Source organism: Bactrocera dorsalis, chromosome 1 (genome assembly GCF_023373825.1).
Source record: "Bactrocera dorsalis isolate Fly_Bdor chromosome 1, ASM2337382v1, whole genome shotgun sequence".
NCBI classification, from domain to species: Eukaryota; Metazoa; Arthropoda; class Insecta; order Diptera; family Tephritidae; genus Bactrocera; species Bactrocera dorsalis.
The window spans coordinates 102,987,125-103,010,211 of NC_064303.1; the positions used below are offsets into that span (position 1 = coordinate 102,987,125).

The 23,087-nt window shown below is 36.7% G+C and overlaps 3 protein-coding genes across 3 annotated transcripts; 2 read left to right on the forward strand and 1 right to left on the reverse strand.

Moving 5' to 3' along the window:
• The first annotated feature begins 876 nt into the window (after positions 1–876).
• Positions 877–2,202, forward strand: LOC105231200 (uncharacterized). The gene is made up of 4 exons (XM_011212366.4): positions 877–1,428; positions 1,501–1,794; positions 1,884–1,991; positions 2,059–2,202. Exons 1-4 carry the CDS (start codon positions 1,363–1,365, stop codon positions 2,101–2,103), a joined length of 513 nt encoding a protein of 170 aa, XP_011210668.1. The 5' UTR covers positions 877–1,362; the 3' UTR covers positions 2,104–2,202.
• A 986-nt stretch (positions 2,203–3,188) lies between these two features.
• Positions 3,189–8,723, forward strand: LOC105231201 (uncharacterized). Its single transcript, XM_011212367.4, has 12 exons — positions 3,189–3,894; positions 4,167–4,293; positions 4,364–4,523; positions 4,587–4,886; positions 4,999–5,160; positions 5,224–5,326; positions 5,386–6,105; positions 6,326–6,429; positions 6,500–6,589; positions 6,725–6,788; positions 6,849–6,953; positions 7,017–8,723. Exons 1-12 carry the CDS (start codon positions 3,738–3,740, stop codon positions 7,592–7,594), a joined length of 2,670 nt encoding a protein of 889 aa, XP_011210669.2. The 5' UTR covers positions 3,189–3,737; the 3' UTR covers positions 7,595–8,723.
• A 7,786-nt stretch (positions 8,724–16,509) lies between these two features.
• Positions 16,510–18,327, reverse strand: LOC105231260 (uncharacterized). Its single transcript, XM_011212452.3, has one exon. It carries the CDS (start codon positions 17,379–17,381, stop codon positions 16,680–16,682), a length of 702 nt encoding a protein of 233 aa, XP_011210754.1. The 5' UTR covers positions 17,382–18,327; the 3' UTR covers positions 16,510–16,679.
• Between the last annotated feature and the right edge of the window lie 4,760 nt (positions 18,328–23,087).

Genomic DNA, 23,087 nt, shown 5'->3' on the forward strand with positions numbered 1-23,087 from the left:
AAATGACATTTATTAGTATAAACATAAAAAAAAAGTTGAAGTTTCATTAGAAAGAGGAAGCGACTTTTTCGACTACCTAACATTATTTTCCGAATTAAACTATTGAATATTGTTACATGATTTGTTCTAAAATCTTTAGCTGAGGGAAGCTTATGTTATGATGGTATAATAGTTAAATGATATAACTCGGGAAAGCCTTTATTAAACCTACTACATACATTGTCCATCTATAGATAATTCTTTCATACTGCACCTAACTTGAGACTTCTTCGTTTAACTTTTTAATTGGAGTCTAGGTGTCATTATGGTTGGCGATTATGAATCAGGCTAGGATCGAAGAGTTGTTTTAAAGAAACAGCTCCGAAAGTCTTAGTTCGCTTATAGTATAATAGCTCAAAATTTTTTAAGCTCAGATAAATGCACGAAACTTAATATTTATGCAGAACAATTTACATTTCCTAAGTACATTAAGCTTTAGCAATAATACGATGTTCAAAACAGCAGTTAATTACCATAAATAAAGAATAAACTGATACTTTTAATTGAACACCCGTTAATTATAAAAGCAATTTTTTTACATCAATCGCACTAAATTTTAATTGTTTATCTCTCCCGCCGATACTAAGTCCCTTAATTACGCCTCTCGACGATAGCCATGAAGTAAGCTGTTGAATATAGCTTTATATGTATGTATTCGAATGCAAATGTTTAGCAAGTAATTTAAAAACAGTATATAGTTATGTAATCAGCATATTTTTGTTAAATGCTACCTGTGCCATCCATTAAAGAGCCTATCTAAAAAGGTCTAAAAGCAAATCTCAAAGCTTTGTTAACACATTTGAATAAATGTACGCGCTGTAAGTACGGTATGCATCTCGTTTAACAGCGAGATATTCGTAACGCTCATTTAATAGCGGTTAGCGTGTAGGCAATCGGAAATATTGCGGCATTATCGGCAATAGGGATCACTCTAACTGCCGTGTTGGTTGTATTTCGTTAGCATGTTTATTGTATTTTATTTTGTTTGCAAGCAACTTTGCAAAAATATTATATATACAAAAATACATTTAAGAGCTCATAAAAGAGTTGGTGCGGAGCAGATGATTTTTGTTTTGGCAGTGCTCCGTTCAGTGTAATCATTATCAGTGTGCACAATTAACCTGAACGATCAGTGATTGCAATATTCAAGTGCCGAATAATTTTAAAATAATTACCAACCATTTGATGGATGGTTAGTCCCTTTCGAAGTACGCCACTACGCCACCGTATAAATATTACAGCGCGAATGGTACTTTTAACTTTCTGCTTTTTGTAATTCTACGCTATTGATCGAACAGAGCAGAATATAGCAGGGGTTTCAACATGGTTGCTATTAACTCTTTGATTATACTGATTTTCAGCATTGCCTTCGAAGGCGCACTGGCTTGCGTAAGTTGAACATTAAATAAATTTAATATTGATGTAGAATTTTGTTTATTTTTTTTTTCGAAACTTCCGCAGAACGGTTACAAGGCAAGAATTGTAAAAGCGGAAAATTGTGCCGGACCTGACGCCATTGTCATGCTGGATGAGGCTTTTGCTGTGAAACTTAATAAAAAGTGTGAAATTGTACCTACGGGCTGCGTCACGAACAAAGCCTTCAATACAGCTGTATCGAAGTTTAAAGTGCAAAAGGATGGTGTTGTCCTAAAGGAAGGCAAATTGGACCTTTGCTCTGCCGCGGAACATGTTCCGAATGAAGCAAAGGATATGTTAAAATTATTTGGTGCTCCATCTAGTTGCCCAGTACCAGCGGTGAGTATCCATACTTAATTATATGAATATATTATATATATATACATATAAATAATATTAAAAACATTTGTGATTTCGGGAAAATCTAGGAGAAAATCTGTGCAAATGATCACCGCGTCGATTTATCCAAATACAAAGCAATGCTGAGCATGGCTAAAGGCAATATTATTATCGATTCGGATATTACACACGACACTGTAAGATTCTTAATTTAATTTTCTTATGTGTATTGTTTGTTTAACAGTTATATAATATATTTTTTAGGGTAAATCATGTTTCCACGTTGAGCTCGAAATTTCAAAAAGCTAAGGCAGTTACAGTAGTGTAATCAAATAAGCAAATATTTAATGCAATTATTGATGTTAATTAAAAAAAGTATATATTAATAAATACAAGCAATTTAATAAATTAGATATTATTTTATTTGCATAAAAAAACTATTAGACTTGGTTAAAATAAAGTTTAATATGTTCCGAGGAAATTGTAAAGTTGTATAAGAAAAGAAAATGCCTCAAATAGTTTTGATTATTTTCGAAACACATCGCTTATAAAAAAGTTACTAGTTCTCAATGTCCGCCGTAAACGAATAGTTCGATACACTACTACAAATAAAAGACCCTGACAGAGTACTAGATTACTACACATAAAAATTATACTAACCTCACTTTTTTGTATGCTCGCATAAAAAAAATGATAAACTAACTTCTATAGATGTATGTATGCTGATGCGTTTATCCATGAGTAACAAAAATCTTTTCCTTTGTGGTAAGTTTGAAACATCCTTGTATATAATTAGCGCAAAGGAGAAGCTGGTGCCATCGCTGAAAGTACTCATATTATTTCGGCTACAGAAATGGCGTTGAATTCGTAGAAAAAATAAACTTCGTTTATCGAAAGTATTACACCCAATTGTTAATAATCTATTTATTTGCACTAGCAAAACACTTTAAGATTACTGAATAACAACAGAACACAATGATATTTCGAACTCAAACACTTTCAATAATTATTTCTGGCTTATTGTTATTTAATTTCCTGTTAACTGATTACCAAATTTCTAAATCTGAAATGCGAAGCGGAAGTTTAAATTAAATAAATCAGCTGTCAAACTTCGGAATAGCTCCATCTATAACTGTTATATTGTCATATAACAGTCATATAACAGCAAGAGTGGTTAGTGATCTGAAGCCCAATTATTTACATCATTAATTTAGTACCTTTGCAAAGTTATTAGTTCCATTTACAAATTATATTTTATTTAGATAAAGGTTTGGTTACTCACAGCAATTTCAAAAGTAAATCTGTAAGCTATTATTTTCAATGGATTAAAAATGTCTAGCTTGCCATAACATTACTGTTATAAATTATTGGTCAGAAACGAAAATACAACTCTGTCGATATATTCTCCGGCTGTCAGAAGAATGGAAAACATGGCGCTAGAAATCTTGCTAGTTTTGTGAATTAGAGAATATAATTTCTTGTTTTTCTCATATTTAAAGTGCAATTTATTAGAAGAAATTCCTTGACAAATACGTAGAAGTCTACGAAGAATACATAATCGTTGCAAGAAACAGTGCAATTGTGCGGTAAATAATAGGAAAATACTCGTGAAAAGCGCGTCGTTGCGAAAGAAGGAAGGAAAAATATATACAATAGTTTGAAGTGAAGAGTGAAGGGGTGCTATTGCAAATTAAAAAAAAAAAGAAAAGTGTTATCGGGTCTAGTGCGCTCCTGGCACATTGCTTACTCGCTGCTGTGGGCTATGCAAAAGCATAAATATCAACGAGAATAATGTCAACAATAACGCGAAAATAAGTAAAGACGCATTGCGAAGTAATTGGAAAACGCGCGTAAATTGTTGTAATAGTTTTGTGTTATTTACTTGCTGTTGATTAAAAGTTGCATATACTAAATATTTGTTGAGAGAAACCAATGTCCTAAAAATGAGTGCAGATAATTTTGATGATGACTTCTTCGAGACACGTCTGGAGGCACTCAAGGATACGCAGGAGGGCATACAGCAAATGTCAGCTTGGTGTCTACAACAACGTACTCACCACAAAAAGATTGTGTCCTGCTGGTTGAATGTGTTTAAGAGAGGTTTGTTTTGATTATATTTTTTATATAATTGATGCGAAATGGAAGTTTGTTGGACTCAAAATCTTGAAATGTTACCATCCACATATGCAAATCATTTTGAAGTTTTGAGTCAAAGTAGTACAACGTAAAACGTGCAACAACGGGCGATTTGAGAGTCCTGTATAAAGTATTCAACCAATTTTTTTAAGTTCTAAATAGCTTAATGAGCATATTTCCTGCTCGCGTTTATCAACATCATTGTATTTTTTACGTTTTCCTTAATTTCATTAAAGTACGTGTGGAACACAGGCTTACTTTATTCTATCTGGCTAACGATGTCATACAAAATAGTAAACGGAAACGGTATGAGTTTGTTGAAAGTTGGGCTACCGCTTTGCAGAGAGCAACGACCATGGTCAGGTATGTACACCTACATATATAAAACATATATTGTTAATAATTTTAACCAATTATACTCTACTTTCTGCAGAGATGAAAAGGTAAAAAGCAAAGTTCTACGTATATTCAGTATTTGGGAACAACGAGACATATACAGTGAGGAGTATCTGAGTGATTTAAGCGGCTTATTGAATATAAATCCACCCAAAAAAGCGCAAACAGTTACTATAGAAACTTCAGATGATTATACGGTTTGTTTTAAAAATTTTAAATATACATAGCACACAAATACAATTTTTTTCTTATTGGAATAGAATGGGCCACTCATAGCCAATATACGCGAATGTGTCGAACTTTCTTTGGCGACTGATAACAGTTTTAAAAAACTTCCGAAAGCACCTAATTGTGATATCGAGTTGATAAAACAACAAATAAAGGACAAAAGCCATTCAGATGATATTGAAAAGGAAATCGAACGGTACACAACTTACGCGGAAGCATATAGTAAGCACTTACAAGCCGAAATTCGTAGCCGCAAAGCGGTGCTAAGTAATCTCGATACAGCTATTAAATTCTATGCAAATCAACGTGGAGAAGTAAAGGTGGTCGTTAGCGTAAGTGTAAATTGTGTTTAACCTTTTACTTAAAAATTCTTTATATTATATATTGTAGACACACATACATGTGTATATATTTTTAATGTGGCCATTGGCTTTGTTTTCTTAGGCTTATAAAAACTTTGGTAGTCGCATAAAACTTGTGAAGAAGAAATTGGATGAAATCACACCCAACTTGCCTAGCCCTATACCATCGCCGGACATAAATGCGCCATCACCTGAACCTGATGCAGATCTACAACTGCCGGATGACCAAACACCGATCTCAATGGTAGTTTGAATGCATATATTTATCAAAATTTTTCTATATTAAACAATTTAAATATATTTTCAGAATTTATTTAAAAATTCAATCAATGGTTATTCAAGTTATTTAGATGGGAAATTACCCTTTGACATAAATGACTTTAAGCGAGACGACAATTCAAACAAATCAAGTAAGTATAAAATACAATTATATTCGTTTCGTTTCTAAAATTCTTCCATAAATCTCCAGGTCAGCCAATTGAGGTAATCGGTTCTCGTTCAGACGATGAGAGCTATAGTTCCAGCACGGAATATTATAAACCTGAGCCAATAACCGCTTTTTCCAGCAGCACCAACATTTCCATACCAGGCTTAAATCCTCTGCCAGTGCCTCCAGTTGAATCGGGCTACACATCACTCGCGCGCTCAGCTCAACAATATGGTGGTTTATTACCGCCACCCGCGACAACTCTCTTTGGTGGAAATAATGGCATACATCATGATTACAACTCGAGCTATACACCTGATAGTGGTTATCATAGAAGCGGTGGTGCGGGTGGTGCCGTTAATAATAGTACGATTATGGGTGGACAACCGCTAATGCCACCGCCGCCAATGCCTAATTTAAACGCATTAGACAATGTTAGCGGTGGCAATGGCATCAGTGGAGTGTCACGTACATCTAATAACAGCAGTGATGACTTCAATTCTACATGGAATATGAATTTGTCGTGGACATCCGTAGACAATTCTAATTTATCAAACTCTTCATATACGCGTGATAGCATAGATACACCTGTTTCACCGCCACATTTCGAGCGCGAAGCTAGTAGTGGAGCTGGCACGACCATCGAGTACAGCGAGCATCACACGAGCAATCTTTTGGTATCGCAACAAGATGTTGACCATCGACAATTAGCATTCGATGTGCCTAGTGCTGATTTGGGTGTAAAATTAGGTCTGAGCAAAGGTTGGTGATATTTATTTAACACTAGAAAAAACATTTTTTGTGTTGCTTGTTGCTTGTTTCTTTTTAATTTTATAATTTGTTTTAAATTATTAAAACAGCATTAAAAACTTGTTTGTTGTGAGCGTACTATGCCGGATGTCAATCCGGTACGTCATGGTAGCGTAGTAACGAATATTTGTGTCACTGTTCCTTTATAATATTAATTATTTTTGGTTTACAGAGAAATCACGTCAGTTGGATATAGATCATAGGAATTTGATTTCGCTAACCGGCTCACCAGGTGGCAATGATGGTGACAAAAAATCTTGGTTATCACAGGATCCGGTAAATATATAATTTTTTTAAGTAAAAAAGTTGAAATTACAACATCGATTTGTAATTATTAAATTCGTAGAATTTCCTTGAAAATACATCAGGCGATGTTGATTACCGTGCTTTGCCAGGAATGGCTATGGAGTCTGCTGATTTAGCGTCTAAACATGGAGTACGTATTGTACATTTATAATTTAATTAAATAATAATTGAAAATATAAGTTCAAAATATATGTGTTCCTAAGTTTCCAATTACTTAAAACCTAAACAAAAATAATAGCGTTGTTTTCATTTGTAATATCCACAGCTAATGGCCCCACCACCTCATAGTCTGCCGAAGAAGACGAGTTCGCCACAAAAAAGCAATGCCAGTAAGTTTGTATTTACAACAAAGTGAAACACTATAAAATTTCTACTTACGATTACTGCAGGCTCGTCATCAGACAAGGAAGATGCTGGTAGTGCACGCTATGATCCCTCCGATATGGTTATCGATATGGACATGTCCGATGAAGATCTCGATGATATATTGAGAGGTTTGCTTTACTTGTACTTTCAAACATACTTACAAATGAAAATATTTATTTTAACGTCAACAGAAGTGAATGAGCAGCAAAATGAACAGCTTGATAGTTCGCAGCAATCAATTGGTAGTGGTGATGGCTTACAAATCGATATTTCAAAAGACCATATCGACGATGAATCTTTGGGTGCAGCCGGTGGCGGAAGACCGGCTTTATTAGAAACACCGCCGGAATATATACCGCAACCGGTCTGGAACAACAATCAATTGGGTCAAGCGCCAATGCCCAACTACGAACCACAAAACATCGGCATGAACATGGAAATGCAACAGCAGGAAATGTGGAATCAAAATAGCTGGCATAACGATAACAATGGACGTGCTGGTGTGCCGCCACCTCCGCGCCCACCATTTCCATTGCCTTTTAATAATTTCCCGATGAATTCAAATATGCGCGGCGGTCGTGGTGGCGGTGGGCCAGGCTGGGGAAATTCGCCGCAACAAAATCAATTTCGCAATGACAGATTTCCACGGCCGCCACGTGGTGGACACCCCGGCAGCCCGTATTACAATCGTGGTGGCCGAGGCGGCGGTGGTGGTGGTATGCGTGGCGGATTTCGTGGTAAATTTCGCGGCAATCCAGCGTGGATTTAATTTTGATGTGACACTTTGAAATAAATATTTGCAATGTAAAGAGATGCAAAAGCGAGTTATATCATTTTTGTACATAACTTAAATTCTATATGAAATTTGAAAGAAAACTGAAACATTTTAGATATTTCATTTTTCGTTTAATGCATAGTTTTAGTGTGGACATAAATTATACTATGCATATGAGTTCATTTTTATTTGACGTTATAACAGTTTAATTGGATAATTAGCGTGTGTTTAAAATATATATGATTTGGAAAAAAAAAAACTTTTGCAAAAAGTTGCATAGTAAAAATCAGGTTGCATTTTTATAAAATCACAAAAAAAAAATGTTTTTAACACACTTTTGTCCAGTCAAGCAGCCTAAATATAGCTACTATATTTATTACTACTTAATTCTAATATTTGCACAACTTCATTAACATATGTGTGCGTATATACGTATATATTATGTATAAATTTATGTACGTACCTTTACTGCTTAAAGATTTACGCTATATGAACTTAGTGTTATGTTATTATTTTACGATATTCGATATGCAAGCAGAATCTCTTTACCAGCAAACAGTTGGAGAAGTTAAAAAAAATTAATGTTTTTTGATATAGATAGCCAAGAGCCATCTGTGCTTCGCTTTAACTTGCATACCGGCTTATTCGATGTGTGACTGCGCCAAAAGCTTTACAACGGCTTCCTTTTGCTGGTAAAGAAATAAAAACAACTACTGTTTAGTTTATTGTTTAATCGTTAACTAGGTTAAGTGTGGTAAATTTCTCAATTAATTGAACAAATATGAGTTACGTAATTTATCATATACCCTTATCCCATATGAAAAAATTAATTAAAGAGGAAAACCTGAAGTTTTTCTTTTCGAGATAGAACAATCAATCTTTAAAAAAATCGAAATTTGCTAAAAAAAATTTAAATAAATTGTTCTATAAATGATACATAAGTACACAGAAGATTGCACACACCAGAAACCTAGCGTTTGAACTCCATTACAATTACACATTTTTCTTTAAAAAATGTCCGATGACCTCGCCTCCCCCTACAACAATCCACAAGTACGTAGAGTTAGCAATTATAAATGTTTATCAAATAAAATTTAACAATAAAGTGTTTGCATTACTTTAAGGCGTTGCATTTATTCAAATTAAAGCATAAACAAAGCGTTGGAAAATCGACCTGAGCGCACTTACTTCAGCAAACGGTTGAATCTTCGTTACTCCAACACCGAACACGTTATTTCCAGTATATATATTTATATATATGTGTGTATGTGTAAGCAAAACCGTGGGATTTAACCAAATGACTTACTACACTGCTTTGACTGTTACAACGTTTATTAAATCAAAGTGAATTGCTTAAAGGGCGATAAAAAAATTATTTTTACAATGCAGCTGGAGTAAAGACGAAAATTCAATAGCTCGGATATCAATTTATTTTCAAAAATTAAATTTATTACTGTATGCTGATTCTTGTTGCCTGGATGGAAATCTATTTGCAGACAGTCAGCTGGGAAGAGCGCTTGTTTTGTCAATTAATTTTTTAATAATAATGATTTGCTTAAAACAATTTTTTGCAAAATTAAAATTGTGTTTTTTTTTTTAATTTTGAAAAAAGAAAATATATACAAAACTTTTCTGAAGTTTGCTTAATTTTATATTTTACAGCAAATTTTTTTGACAAGCGCACAGACTACATTCCTATAAAATATATGTATTTATATATAGTTTAAACTTTTTTTTTTGCCGTAAATTCTTCTCTACGTTTTTTTTTATCTCAGAACTTATATAAGACTGATATTTTACAAGGAAGTTTAAATAGTTTTTCATTGCTATGTTTTAAAAATAATTTTTTAAACTAAAAAGAGTCTTAATTAAAAAAATTAATTAAAAAAAATTTAAATAAAAAATTAACAAGGAAATTGCTGATAATTGGCGTAAAATTGTAAAGTTTTCGTTACATATATAAAATATTAATAATTTTCACAGCCAACAGCTGAGGTGTATATTTCTTTTGAGGTAACGGAGGAATAATTTAGCAATACAAATTATTTAACCCCAAAATTGCCTTAAGCTAATAAGGTATCATTTGATATCAATATGTGGAAGCCAACAGCAAATATTTTATTTATTTAATTTTTTTTTTCAATATCTTACATTTCGCTGATCTCACGTCTCACTTTAATTGTTATTATTTTATTACAAAAACAAAAATATTTACACTTCTAATAACTATAACGCCTAGTAATGCAATGCAATTTTTTCCTAATTTTTTTTTTAATTTTTATTCATTATTTTTTTATTTTAATTTTTTTAATCTTTAATTAATTCTTTTTTTTTAGTTTTTTATTTATTTCTTTTATTTTTTTACTTATTTTTTTGTGTTTTATTAATTAATTAATTTTTTTTAGTTTTTTATTAATTAATTAATTTTTTGTTTTTTTAGTTTTTTATTTTTTTTTTAGGTTTTTATTTATTTTTTTTAATTCTTCATTTATTATTTATTTTTCCTTTTTTCTTTTATATACATATGTATCTTTTTCCCTAATATTTTTTTTTATTTTTTATTTTAATTTTTTTTTTAATTTTTTTATTATTATTATTTTTTTAGCTTTTTATTTTAAATTAATTCTCTTATTTTTTTTATTTTTTTTTTAAATAATTTTTTTTAGTTTTTTATTTACTTTTTGTAGTGTTTTATTTTTTTTTTAGTTTTTTATTTATTTTGTATAATTTTTTTAATGTTCCATTTGTTATTTTTTTAACTATTATTTTTTAAATTAATATAATTTATTTATTATTTTTTTTATTATTATTTTTTTTATTATTATTATTTTTTTTATTATTATTATTATTATTTAATTATTATTTTCTTTTTTTTAGTTTGCTATTTATTGTTTACTAAGGTTTAATTAATTTCTATGAAAAGACGGTGTTTAACTACTATTTAGAAAGACTTTGTTGCCAAGTAACGCTATAAAGTGTTATTATAACAATAGGTTATCATATAAAGATAGGCAGATTATATACAACTTTACTACAAATTAAATTTTTTAACGGATAATAAGTTTGGCAAACAAAAAAATGGACTTTAACTATTATATGACTAAATTGTTTTTGTTGTTTACTTAGAATAAAAATTTCTGAATGTGCCTGATTTAATGAATTTACCAAAATTATAAAATAAAATTTTTTTATATACGTTTTTTATGCTTTTTACTTTTAGCAGAGTCAAATGCATTTACATTTTGTATTTAAAATAATTAATAAAAATAGTATCACGTAAATCAGTATGCATTATTTATGTAAAAATATTTTATTGAATTTTTAAAAAGTTTCAGTTATTAAAAGAAGATATAAAATAAGTCTTAATTTTTAAGCTAAAAATTATTTTTTTATATTAAAACCTATACCTTAAAATTATTATATATAATTATTTTTTTATTTAAAAACTTTAAATTTAATATTAAAATAAATAAAAAAGGAAATATTATATACCGAATATCGTAAAAAAGTATGCAGTAATATAAAACTATTTTTCATGAAATAAAAACATGTATTAAATATTGTAAATACATATATTTGTTTGTACATAATGAAAAGTAACTTACACATAGTGTTATAGAAAACCCAGGAATATATGTAAAAAAACATTTAGATTGTAACTTAAAATAAGCACAACAAAAACTACTTTAAACATTTAGAAGAAAAAGAGTAATAATAATAAATAATAGTATAATGTATGCTTTATTTAAGTAATATTCACATATGTATGTATATATGCTTTATTTTGTATGACCGAATGTACAAAGAACAACTGTAATGAAAATTAACTTGGAAATAGAAAACATTGTGATACTAAATGCAACTGGATAACGTCACCTAAAATGCAAAATACGTAACAACACTTTTCATTTTTTTACATAAGAAGTAAAAAGCTATTTAAAACAGAAATTCGTATTTAAATATGTTTGCACTTTTGTTATAATAAGATTATACATATGAGTATGACAGCAGAAACTTAATTTTAATCGTAGTCAATCGAATCGAAGTCAACAATAAAGTCAATTTTGAATTTTGTGATGTTATGTTGTTTTGCATTTTAGGTGACGTTGTGTACTTATTTTACCTTTAACTAATGTTCATATATATACATATGTATTTATGTATTATATATATGGAGTACAACCACCCCTTGATACACATTTGCTTCGCTCTATTTATCTACGACAACAAAACCGCCTACATCATCATTACAGGTTAGCTGCGGTTTAGAATCAATTTTCATGTCCTTCAAGTACGCCCACAGACTGTTAGGCAAATCCAAGTAGGTATGTATGTATATTGTCCATACTGCGGTATATCTAAAAATGTTGTTATGTGTGTGTATGTATGCATAGTCACTTAACTAACAAACATTGCGGACAAAAACAAAGTTGAAGGTAAGATCCCTTTCTGCCGTGCCGCATGTATGTACTTACTAATTTGTTACATTACGCGCATCGGAAGTCGGAACTTGCTACTTATCTATCTTTTCGTGTTTTCATTACATTCCTTTTTAGATATTTTCGGCAGGCTGATCCGAGATTACAGGAATATGGATGCTATTTTGATTTCTGGCACAGCGTTTACGCCCAGCACTCAATCGTCATTTAAAGCAGCGGTGTAGCAAGACATTTGCTAAATCTATATCCTTTTGATACACACACATACATGCACACATACTGAGGATTTTCGGACTTTTTTATCACGATAATTAGTTCAACTGGAGCGCATATCCGTCTACGGTAAGATCACTGGTGAGTTATTTTTTAAATGCATGTACGTATTTATGTAAGAAAAAATTGGAATGTCATCGCTGATGGAATTCTTTCCAATCAGCTAAGTTATAAGAAAGATCAGTAATTTTTGGAAAACTCTGCAAACTGTTATCGGCGGTACGCCATTTTTCAACGCCTCAATTTCTGCATACACAGTCAAAAATTGGGTTCAGCGTCTGGACTTCCGCAAGCGTGCCCGTGGTGGCCATGCAAAAGAAATCGAGTTCCATACATATTGACATCGACTTTACTTTCACAGAAATAAAGATTTTCATTGATATACCAAAACGGTTTTTGTTTTATTTAAAACAAAAACTTTTGTAGTGCTCTTATTGAAAACCCTTATATGTACTCGTATATAGCATATGTGAGTGATATCTGCATATATGATTGATAAGCAGAACAACCTGATATGAATTAGGCATACCGTCTGTCTGTATATACGCGAACTAGTCCATCAGTGTTTGAGATATCGATCCAACATTTTGCACGCTCCTTTTTGGAGATTGTATGTAGCTTTGCTTTGGCAATAATCTGAACTAAATTTTTTGGTGGGCACCGGGACTAGCTAGTGCTCAGGAGACACTCGCGCATCGATATTGATGTGATTAAAAAGTCATGAAGTGACCTCAAAAGATGCCGGCTGCAAGCTGGTATGAGATGAAAGTCAAAACGGTGACTTCGCGGCGTCTAGTTGCTATATAAGAAAAGCAAGCAGCGTGCCTGGCCAGTGCTTGAGTGATGCTCACGCCGCGAAGTGATGTGAGATGAAAGTCAAACGGTGACTTCGCGGCAGCTGTCTGCACGCTGGGTCTATATAAGAAAAGCAAGCAGCGTGCCTGGCCAATGCTTGAGTGATGCTCACGCCGCGAAGTGATGTGAGATGAAAGTCAAACGGTGACTTCGCGGCAGCTGGTTGCTATATAAGAAAAGCAGTCAGCGTGCCTGGCCAGTGCTTGAGTGATGCTCACGCCGCGAAGTGATGTGAGATGAAAGTCAAACGGTGACTTCGCGGCAGCTGGTTGCTATATAAGAAAAGCAGTCAGCGTGCCTGGCCAGTGCTTGAGTGATGCTCACGCCGCGAAGTGATGTGAGATGAAAGTCAAACGGTGACTTCGCGGCAGCTGGGTCTATATAAGAAAAGCAGTCAGCGTGCCTGGCCAGTGCTTCAGTGATGCTCACGCCGCGAAGTGATGTGAGATGAAAGTCAAACGGTGACTTCGCGGCAGCTGTCTGCACGCTGGGTCTATATAAGAAAAACAGTCAGCGTGACTGGCCAGTGCTTCTGTGATGCTCACGCCGCGAAGTGATGTGAGATGAAAGTCAAACGGTGACTTCGCGGCAGCTGGTTGCTATATAAGAAAAGCAGTCAGCGTGCCTGGCCAATGCTTCTGTGATGCTCACGCCGCGAAGTGATGTGAGATGAAAGTCAAACGGTGACTTCGCGGCAGCTGGTTGCTATATAAGAAACACAGTCAGCGTGTCTGGCCAGTGCGCGAGGGATGCTCACGCCGCGAAGTGATGTGAGATGAAAGTCAAACGGTGACTTCGCGGCAGCTGGTTACAATATAAGAAAAGCAGTCAGCGTATCTGGCCAGAACTTCAGTGATGCTCACGCCGCAAAGTGATGTGAGATGAAAGTCAAACGGTGACTTCGCGGCAGCTGGTTGCTATATAAGAAAATCAAACCAGCGTGCCTGGCAGTGCTTGAGTGATGGTCACGCCGCGAATTGATGTCAGATGAAAGTCAAACGGTGACTTCGCGGCAGCTGGGTCTATATAAGAAAAGCTGGCAGCGTGCCTGGCCAATGCTTGAGTGATGCTCAGGACGCGAAGTAATGTGAGATGAAAGTCAAACGGTGACTTCGCGGCAGCTGGTTGCTATATAAGAAACACAGTCAGCGTGTCTGGCCAGTGCGTGAGGGATGCTCACGCCGCGACGTGATGTGAGATGAAAGTCAAACGGTGACTTCGCGGCAGCTGGTTGCTATATAAGAAACACAGTCAGCGCGTCTGGCCAGTACTTCAGTGATGCTCACGCCGCGAAGTGATGTGAGATGAAAGTCACACGGTGACTTCGCGGCAGCTGGTTGCTATATAAGAAACACAGTCAGCGTGTCTGGCCAGTGCGTGAGGGATGCTCACGCCGCGCAGTGATGTGAGATGAAAGTCAAACGGTGACTTCGCGGCGGCTAGTTGCTATATAAGAAAAGCAAGCAGCGTGCCTGGCCATTGCTTGAGTGATGCTCACGGCGCGAAGTGATGTCAGATGAAAGTCAAACGGTGAGTTCGCGGCAGCTGGTTGCTATATAAGAAACACAGTCAGCGTGCCTGGCCAGTGCTTGAGTGATGCTCACGCCGCGAAGTTATGTGAGATGAAAGTCAAACGGTGACTTCGTGACAGCTGGTTGCTCGCTGGCTCTATACAAGAAAAGCAGGCAGCGTGCCTGGCCAGTGCTTGAGTTATGCTCACGCCGCGAAGTGATGTGAGATCAAAGTCAAACGGTGACTTCGCGGCAGCTGGCTGCACGCTGGCTTTATATAAGAAAAGCACGCAGAGTGCCTCGCCAATGCTTGAGTGATGCTCACGCCGCGAAGTGATGTGAGATTAAAGTCAAACGGTGACTTCACGGTAGCTGGCTGCTATATAAGAAACACAGTCAGCGTGCCTGGCCAGTGCTTGAGTGATGGTCACGCCGCGACGTGATGTGAGATTAAAGTCAAACGGTGACTTCACGGTAGCTGGCTGCTATATAAGAAACACAGTCAGCGTATCTGGCCAATGCTTGAGTGATGCTCACGCCGCGAAGTGATGTGAGATGAAAGTCAAACGGTGACTTCACGGTAGCTGGCTGCACGCTGGTTCTATATAAGAAAAGCAAGCAGCATGCCTGGGCAGTGCTTGAGTGATGGTCACGCCGCAAAGTGATGTGAGATGAAAGTCAAACAGTGACTTCGCGGCACCTGGCTGCACGCTGGCTCTATATAAGAAACGCAAGCAGCGTGCGTGGCCAGTGCTTGAGTGATGCTCACGGCGCGAAGTGATGTGAGATTAAAGTCAAATGGTGACTTCACGGTAGCTGGCTGCACGCTGGCTCTATATAAGCAAAGCAAGCAGCGTGCCTGGCCAGTGCTTGAGTGATGCTCACGCCGCGAAGTGATGTGAGATGAAAGTCAAACGGTGACTTCACGGCAGCTGGTTGCTATATAAGAAACACAGTCAGCGTGCCTGGCCAGTGCTTGAGTGATGCTCACGCCGCGAAGTGATGTGAGATGAAAGTCAAACGGTCACTTCGCGGCAGCTGGTTGCTATATAAGAAAAGCAGTCAGCGTTGGCCAATGCTTGAGTGATGCTCACGCCGCGAAGTGATGTGAGATTAAAGTCAAACGGTGACTTCACGGTAGCTGGCTGCTATATAAGAAACACAGTCAGCGTGCCTGGCCAATGCTTCAATGATATTCACGCCGCGAAGTGATGTGAGATGAAAGTCAAACGGTCACTTCGCGGCAGCTGGTTGCTATATAAGAAAAGCAGTCAGCGTTGGCCAATGCTTGAGTGATGCTCACGCCGCGAAGTGATGTGAGATGAAAGTCAAACGGTGACTTCGCGGCAGCTGGTTGCTATATAAGAAACACAGTCAGCGTGCCTGGCCAGTGCTTGAGTGATGCTCACGCCGCGAAGTGATGTGAGATGAAAGTCAAACGGTGACTTCACGGCAGCTGGTTGCTATATAAGAAACACAGTCAGCGTGCCTGGCCAGTGCTTGAGTGATGCTCACGGCGCGAAGTGATGTCAGATGAAAGTCAAACGGTGACTTCGCGGCAGCTGGCTGCACGCTGGCTCTATATAAGAAAAGCAAGCTGCGTGCCTGGCCTGTGCTTCAGTGATGCTCACGCCGCGATGCGATTTGAAAGCCAAACGGTGACTTCGCAGTAGATGGCTGCCAGCTATCTGGTTGGCCAAATGGACGGGACAATTTCCCTCACTTTTCATAATTTGCAGAGACGCTAGATATTATTTTAAGATTAAAAGATCGTAACTGAATTTTGTTACTCAAAACAAAATATTTAATTATTACATAATGAGGCTTCTAGTACAAATCCAATATTTCAAGCAAAGTCTAAACAAAAACATGTTCTAATAAATTAATTTTAATTATGTTTTTCAGTCAAAGTCCATTTTAACAAATATCGTACTAACTAATCTTAAATATAATTTAATCTAAATGATAGCAGCTAGAATAATTTATCTTAATGAACTAAATTTAATAATCGCGCGTCAGCAACTTAACCAAATCACCAATATATGCTTGAGCCATTTGCAATGTTTCGTATTTCGAGAGTCGACGATCATTTCCCAGCGATGGTACAACGTCTCGGAGTTTATCGAAAGCATCGTTCAAGCTATTCATGCGTCGACGTTCACGCGCATTGGCGGCTAGTCGGCGTTTCTTGATAACATCCTGTGGACCACAGTCGCTAGAACTCGTTGAAAAGCTGGAGTTTGTCTTGAAATGATGCTGAGATGGTGACGCAGACTTCAGTGAACCAATTCTATACGTCGATCTATAATGAGCTTTAATATTTTTCGTGCTTTCGACAGTTGGAGTTTTGCAGGAATCGTTAGTGTAAAATTGTTGATCACATAGTGAAGACCAGCGTTTAGGATTTGCGCTAATGCAGGTGACTTGTCTTGTGCTTTCAACTGCATAGCCAAAATCAAAGTTATCCACAAAATTTTCATCTGCTTGTAAGCCTATAAATTCCGGTTGGCTTTCTAACGACGACGAAGACGTTGATGGACTGTTGCTGCTGCTAACATCCATACTATACAAAGCCGTAAGTTCTTCCAAATTATCACTAAGCATTTTCGAGTAACTATCACTTTCCACCGATTCACTCGATTGCAAGCGCCGCATCGAAGAATAAAACGAAAGATCGCTCTCACAATATTCACCAGCTAACATTTTCTTGAATTTCGTGTATTAGTGCTGCACTTCAGTGTCAGATAAGAACTGTCTGGTGCTCCGCAGTTGTGCCTGTAATTTATATAAGCTAGCCTTGAGGATGCCGCAAACGTAAGGATGCACGAAACAGCAATATTCCGATTGGCTGATACTCAAATACTCCTCGCATACCTGCCCTCACCTGATCACGCAACGCTGCTACGCATGCCTACTTTTGATTCGTTGCTGTACTCGCTTCTTGACCTTTTGCTTTTTTCGTGCGCAATTGCCGAACTCCTCAACAACCGTTTCTTTTGCTCTCATTCTTGGACAATACAATTGTTGTTGCAGACACTGCCCCAAATTGGCTTGCGGTCAAAACGTTTAATTATTTCATTGTAACCAAAGAAATTTTTTATGCACCTATGCTATTATTGTTGTAATGGGGTTTACGCAAATCCATTGTTGCTGACTCCTTTGTAATACCAGATATGTTGCTTACAAATTGTGATAGGCCTTTAAGTGCTACCGCTTCGCAATTTTGTCGATCACGTCGATTTCTGGGCCAGTAGCTAATTTGCGGCCGCCGAAAGTACATACATATATATTTATATGTATGTATATCTGTGTATGTATGAGTATGTGTGAGTTTCGAATAGGACCTCAAACTTTCAATTTCTTTTGAATTTTTGTGGCTTTTGTATTTGCAAATTATAGTGTCAAAATCGTATTATGTGAAGCATTTTAAATGTCAAACATTTGCTTTGTACATACAACATATTATCAATGGTTTACGCTTACTCAGGATAATATTAAGTATATATACATACATATATACATATACATACATGAGAGCAACACACAAGGTCAACGGGAAAATCCTACTGGGAGAAGCGAAATCGCATACGAAGCCTCTAAAATTAGTTTCTCTGCACTAAAAGTTGTATGTGTACTGGAGAGGCAAAGCTGTGGCTTAGATAACGGGTTTTCCAACAAAATTTATGTGATGTTAAGATTAAATAAAGCACTCAAATTTCTTTAAAATTTATGCTAATTATGATTTGAACAAAATCTCGGTCAAATGGCTCTGTTTGCAGATCTTCACCCGTTTACGCAAAATTTTCGATAACACCGTGCAGCATTTCGGCTATACGAGGGCTGCTACATATATATATTTCTGGCCTAATAATGTAAATACGCTTATTTATCAATGAAAATGTTTTTTTTTTCCGTTGGATTTGGCTCGTCTTGGAAGACCCACACGGTCGATTGCTGTTTTGTTTCGGGCTCATACGCATAGATCCATGATTCGTCACCTGTGACGATCTTATAAACGTCTTTTGAAGCACCGCGATCGTATTTTTTCAGCATTTTTTTACACCAATCCACACGAGCCCTTTTTTAAGCGATTATCAAATTGTGCGGGATCCAACGAGAACAAACCTTTACGGCCAGGTGTTCATGCAATATCGAATGTATGCTGGTGGCAGAAATACATAGGCATGCCTCTATCTGAAGGTATGTTACATGACGGTCTTGCATTATCAGTTCACGTACGGCATCGGTGTTTTCTGGCACAACGTACCAGTTTTTCACAGTGCTATAGGATGGTGCTTCATAGCCGTACAAAGATTTTAGTTCATCGATGCGCTCTGGTCGTGATAATCCACGTCGAAAGTTGTGAAAATGGTCGCCCGAAAATGTTCACGAGTTAAGTCCATTTTTTGGCCGAGATGAATTTTTTAATTCCCTGTAAATAAAGCAATTCATGGTTAAATGACAAAACGTTCTGAGTGATGTTATGCTAAAAAATGTCAAACTTTCCAATGGAAATGTCAGATTGCACCTGGCAACACTTAGTGTTGCCTACGCCAGAGATATATATAGCAGCCTACGTAGTAAGCAATTGCTGTCTTCGAGCTTTTCGAGTGTTGCTGATTGATTGGGTAAACCTTTGGTTTAACATACCACCACCATCTAGAGGGGTTATCTCGCATGATTTTGGCAGCCATTTGGTTGGGCCATTTATCGAAATTAACAAGTCGCCAAACTTTGCACGCAATTTCTCCAAGTTTATATATGGAACAAGAGTCTTGAAAATAGAGACCTTTTGCGTCGATTTCAGCAGATTCCAGGGAAAAAAGTGGGTCAACATCGTGTTATAACACTCGCTAGTGATCTTAACGCGTTTTCCGACTCATTTCGAAAGAAATAAGGCTCGAAGATGCTGCCAAACCACAAGCCGTGAGATGAAATTGGGTTTCCTGAACCAAACAAGGATCTGACTCACACCAAAAGCGACAATTTTATTTGTTGACGAAGTCGTTAAGCCAATATGGGCTTCATCTCAGAAGACGATTTTTCGATGAGCCGTAGCTATCGTGAAATGTGAATTCGGATAGTAATCTTGGACAATTTTGAATCATTGAAACCAAAGTAAAACATGGCACGAGAAAATAACAAACCTTACTGAACACACTGACAAAATTAGACATAAATCCATAAACAAACATGACCGCCAAGAATTGTCAAAATCACGTTATTCCTAATGTAAAATATAAATAAAGGGATATGAACTAATAGTCGATTGATATTATTAAAGCAAATTTCTAAAACAGAAGCGGATTTATATAAAAACCTTACGTAGCCTTAGACGACTTCCGATTACTGTTCTTAATCTTAAATTGCCTTGCAAATTTTGACGGAGCTATTTCTCGCCATAACACCAGCTCAATTGCAATATTCGTCAGGACAGTGATGTATCTTAAAACTTGTGCTTTCATGGCGTCCGACCTAATCAAGCCATTGGGTACAAAACCCCCATTTTATCCAGCTTTCCAACCAATCCCGCCAAACATATAGTAGAATCTTGCCGACTGTCAATCCTGGCTTGGTCATCGTTTGTGCTGGCTCACCGCTGTTCGACGATCACAACCATTTTCGCTTGTTTGTTTACGTAAATTTCTCACTTTTATCATAAGTAACCATCCGCTTCAGAAATGCAGAAATGTTTTTTTTTCTTGGTTTACTCGTTTGGCATCCGTGAATCGAGTTCTTTTCGTATCCAGCCTTATACAAATGGTTCGAAACGGTGCAATATTCAGAAGTAGTGCTTACTTGCCGGTCGTACTCGACGGTTTTCGTTATATTATCGACATTTGCGAGGCTCTCCATTGGTTGATGCAACTTTGACATCACCGACGGAATCGGAGTCGATGAAACCAGAATTGCGGACAATCGGTTATTATAGTTTCTGAACACATTTTCAGCAGCCTGGAGTGCGTTTTCGCCTTTATCGAAGAAAGCTTATAAGATACTGTGGAAGGAGATTCCTAAAATCATCTATTGGAAAAATAATAGATTCCTATTTACTATATCTAATAATTTAGTAGCTATTTAGATCCATTTAAAGGTGGTAACTGCGGCATCAGAGGAAATGCTCGGCCAAACATCTTTAAAAATGTTCGATTATTCCATTCTTCCGATATGTTAAAGTCTTCAAGTGTTCATCTTTTGCCTGGGGAAATTTCTTGGTATACACATATCTATATACACCACACAGCATCAAAATAAAATTGCGCAAATGTGCAAAATCCTAGACAGGATGTCTACGAAGTCTGCATGCAGAAGAATACTACACCTGTTGCTGCATATATCCGGGACCCAAACAAAAGTCGCCTGTTTTCGTAATAATTGCAAATAATGGCATAGTATTACATGGCAAATTAGCTTAACGGCAATTCACATGGACTTACTAATAACTAATCCCTTGCTGAGGATAAAAGGGCTAAACTGAAAACCAAATTCGAGTAAGCAATTCTGTGAAAAATATTAGCCACAACAAGTGCGGAGAAATGACACAATGAGTGTCAAAAACTAAGTCAATCTATTGTTTAAACAAAAGGGGCTTACATGATTTTACATTGGATAGTTCAACGCCAAACGAAAGCAAATTGCACACAGCCAACAGAGGATTATAATCAAGAAATTCCTAAACAATTGAAGTTCCTTTTTGTATAACACACGAATTTCTTTGCACTCAACTCCCGCCCTCAAGGAGGCAAAGGCACATTTGCTCATGCCAACATCACTTCGCTAACCAACCGTCTTATTGTCTGACCATTGTTGCTATTGTGACATGGAAGATTTTTCACATAATCAGCTGTGTAACACGCATGCGTAAAAACAAAAAGACTACTGCAACAAACACTTTCTTCAACACACTAACAACCAGAACGCAAACTCACACACACACTTACAAGCGTGCGGCTTGGAAAATGAGAGGCGTAGGTGTGTCGGCGATCTTGGGTAAACCCTATAATTAGCTGTAGGCAAGTCTTTGATGTAAGCCACTCAACTGACATTCGCTCACACCTACACACAAGTTCATACTTTATTTTCAACCTCAATCACACTTTTGTAGTCAAAATTTCAAGGGAATTTTTCGCACAAGTGTTGCACAATAGCCACACATGCACACATACATACACAGACGCGATTATTTAATTGAATCAATCGGCATTTAGTTTCTTTGCAAAGGACTTGCGGTCGCGTGGCATTTTTGACATCTGCAATCGATCAAGGATCAAAGGCGAGTAGTATGCTGTTCGGCTTTACCTTGTTTTTTGGACCTGCTTACACCTACAAAGGCATATTCTATTGTCATATAAAACCGTGTGAAACATGGCATCATTTGTTAATTTTAGTTCTGGTCTACTTATTTCTATTTAAATAGACAAGACGCTACAAGTGATCGGCAGGGGAGTGTACTCATATACATGTATATGTATGTATGTATGTTTTGCCTACTTATCGCTATAAGAAAAAATATTTTAATCTTAGTCGGAAATCTAAGCTTTGTTGGACCGAAAGCACATAAGAAACCCCCCTAATATACCTTCTTGTACAGGGTTTGTCCGGAAAGTAATAGGACTTTTCTTCCGCAGCGACTGTACATCGGAACGTGCACGCACCGACTGGATTCGGTAGAGGGCGTTCCGAGCACCTGGAGAGTCAGGACAAACATTTTCGCGCGACGTATTTCTGTGAGTGGTGCAATCCGAAAATCCAGAGTTCGTTAGAGCAGAGGTAAGCGATTAAATTTTGTGTGAAATACGGTAAATCTACGACAGAGACGTTTGATACGATCAAGCAGTCTTACCTAGAAGTAATTTTAGCAAAAAGTGGTGTGTTTCGGTGGCACCAGGCCTTTTTGGAGGGCCGGGAAGAGGTCGCTGATAAAGACCGTGAGGGGAGACCTTCGGCTGCGACAAACACCGACAATGTGACTCGTGTGCGCAAAGTTTTGAACTCAGACCGTCGACTAAGTATTCGTTTAATTGTCCAGTTATTAAATTTATCAAAATCTATGGTTCATTTGACATTGTGTCGGAGCACTTGAGCATGCGCAACGGAAGTGTGCCAAGAAAATTTGAACTTTGGTGAAAGTGACCCCCAATTTTTGAATAACGTCATCACAGGTGACGAACAATGGGTCTTTGAGAATGATCCCGAGACAAGGAGGCAATCTTTCTGAAAAGACCGATGAAAGCCAAGCATTTTGAGACGACAGAGGGAATTCAAGCAGCCTGCATCTCGGCTCTCAAGGCCATTCCGGAAAATCCTTTCCGTGACTCCTTCAATGCTTGGAAATCGCGCTGGAAGCACTGCATCGACGCAGACGGAGCTTATTTTGAAAGTTTTTTTTAAAGAATTGTAACATTGGAC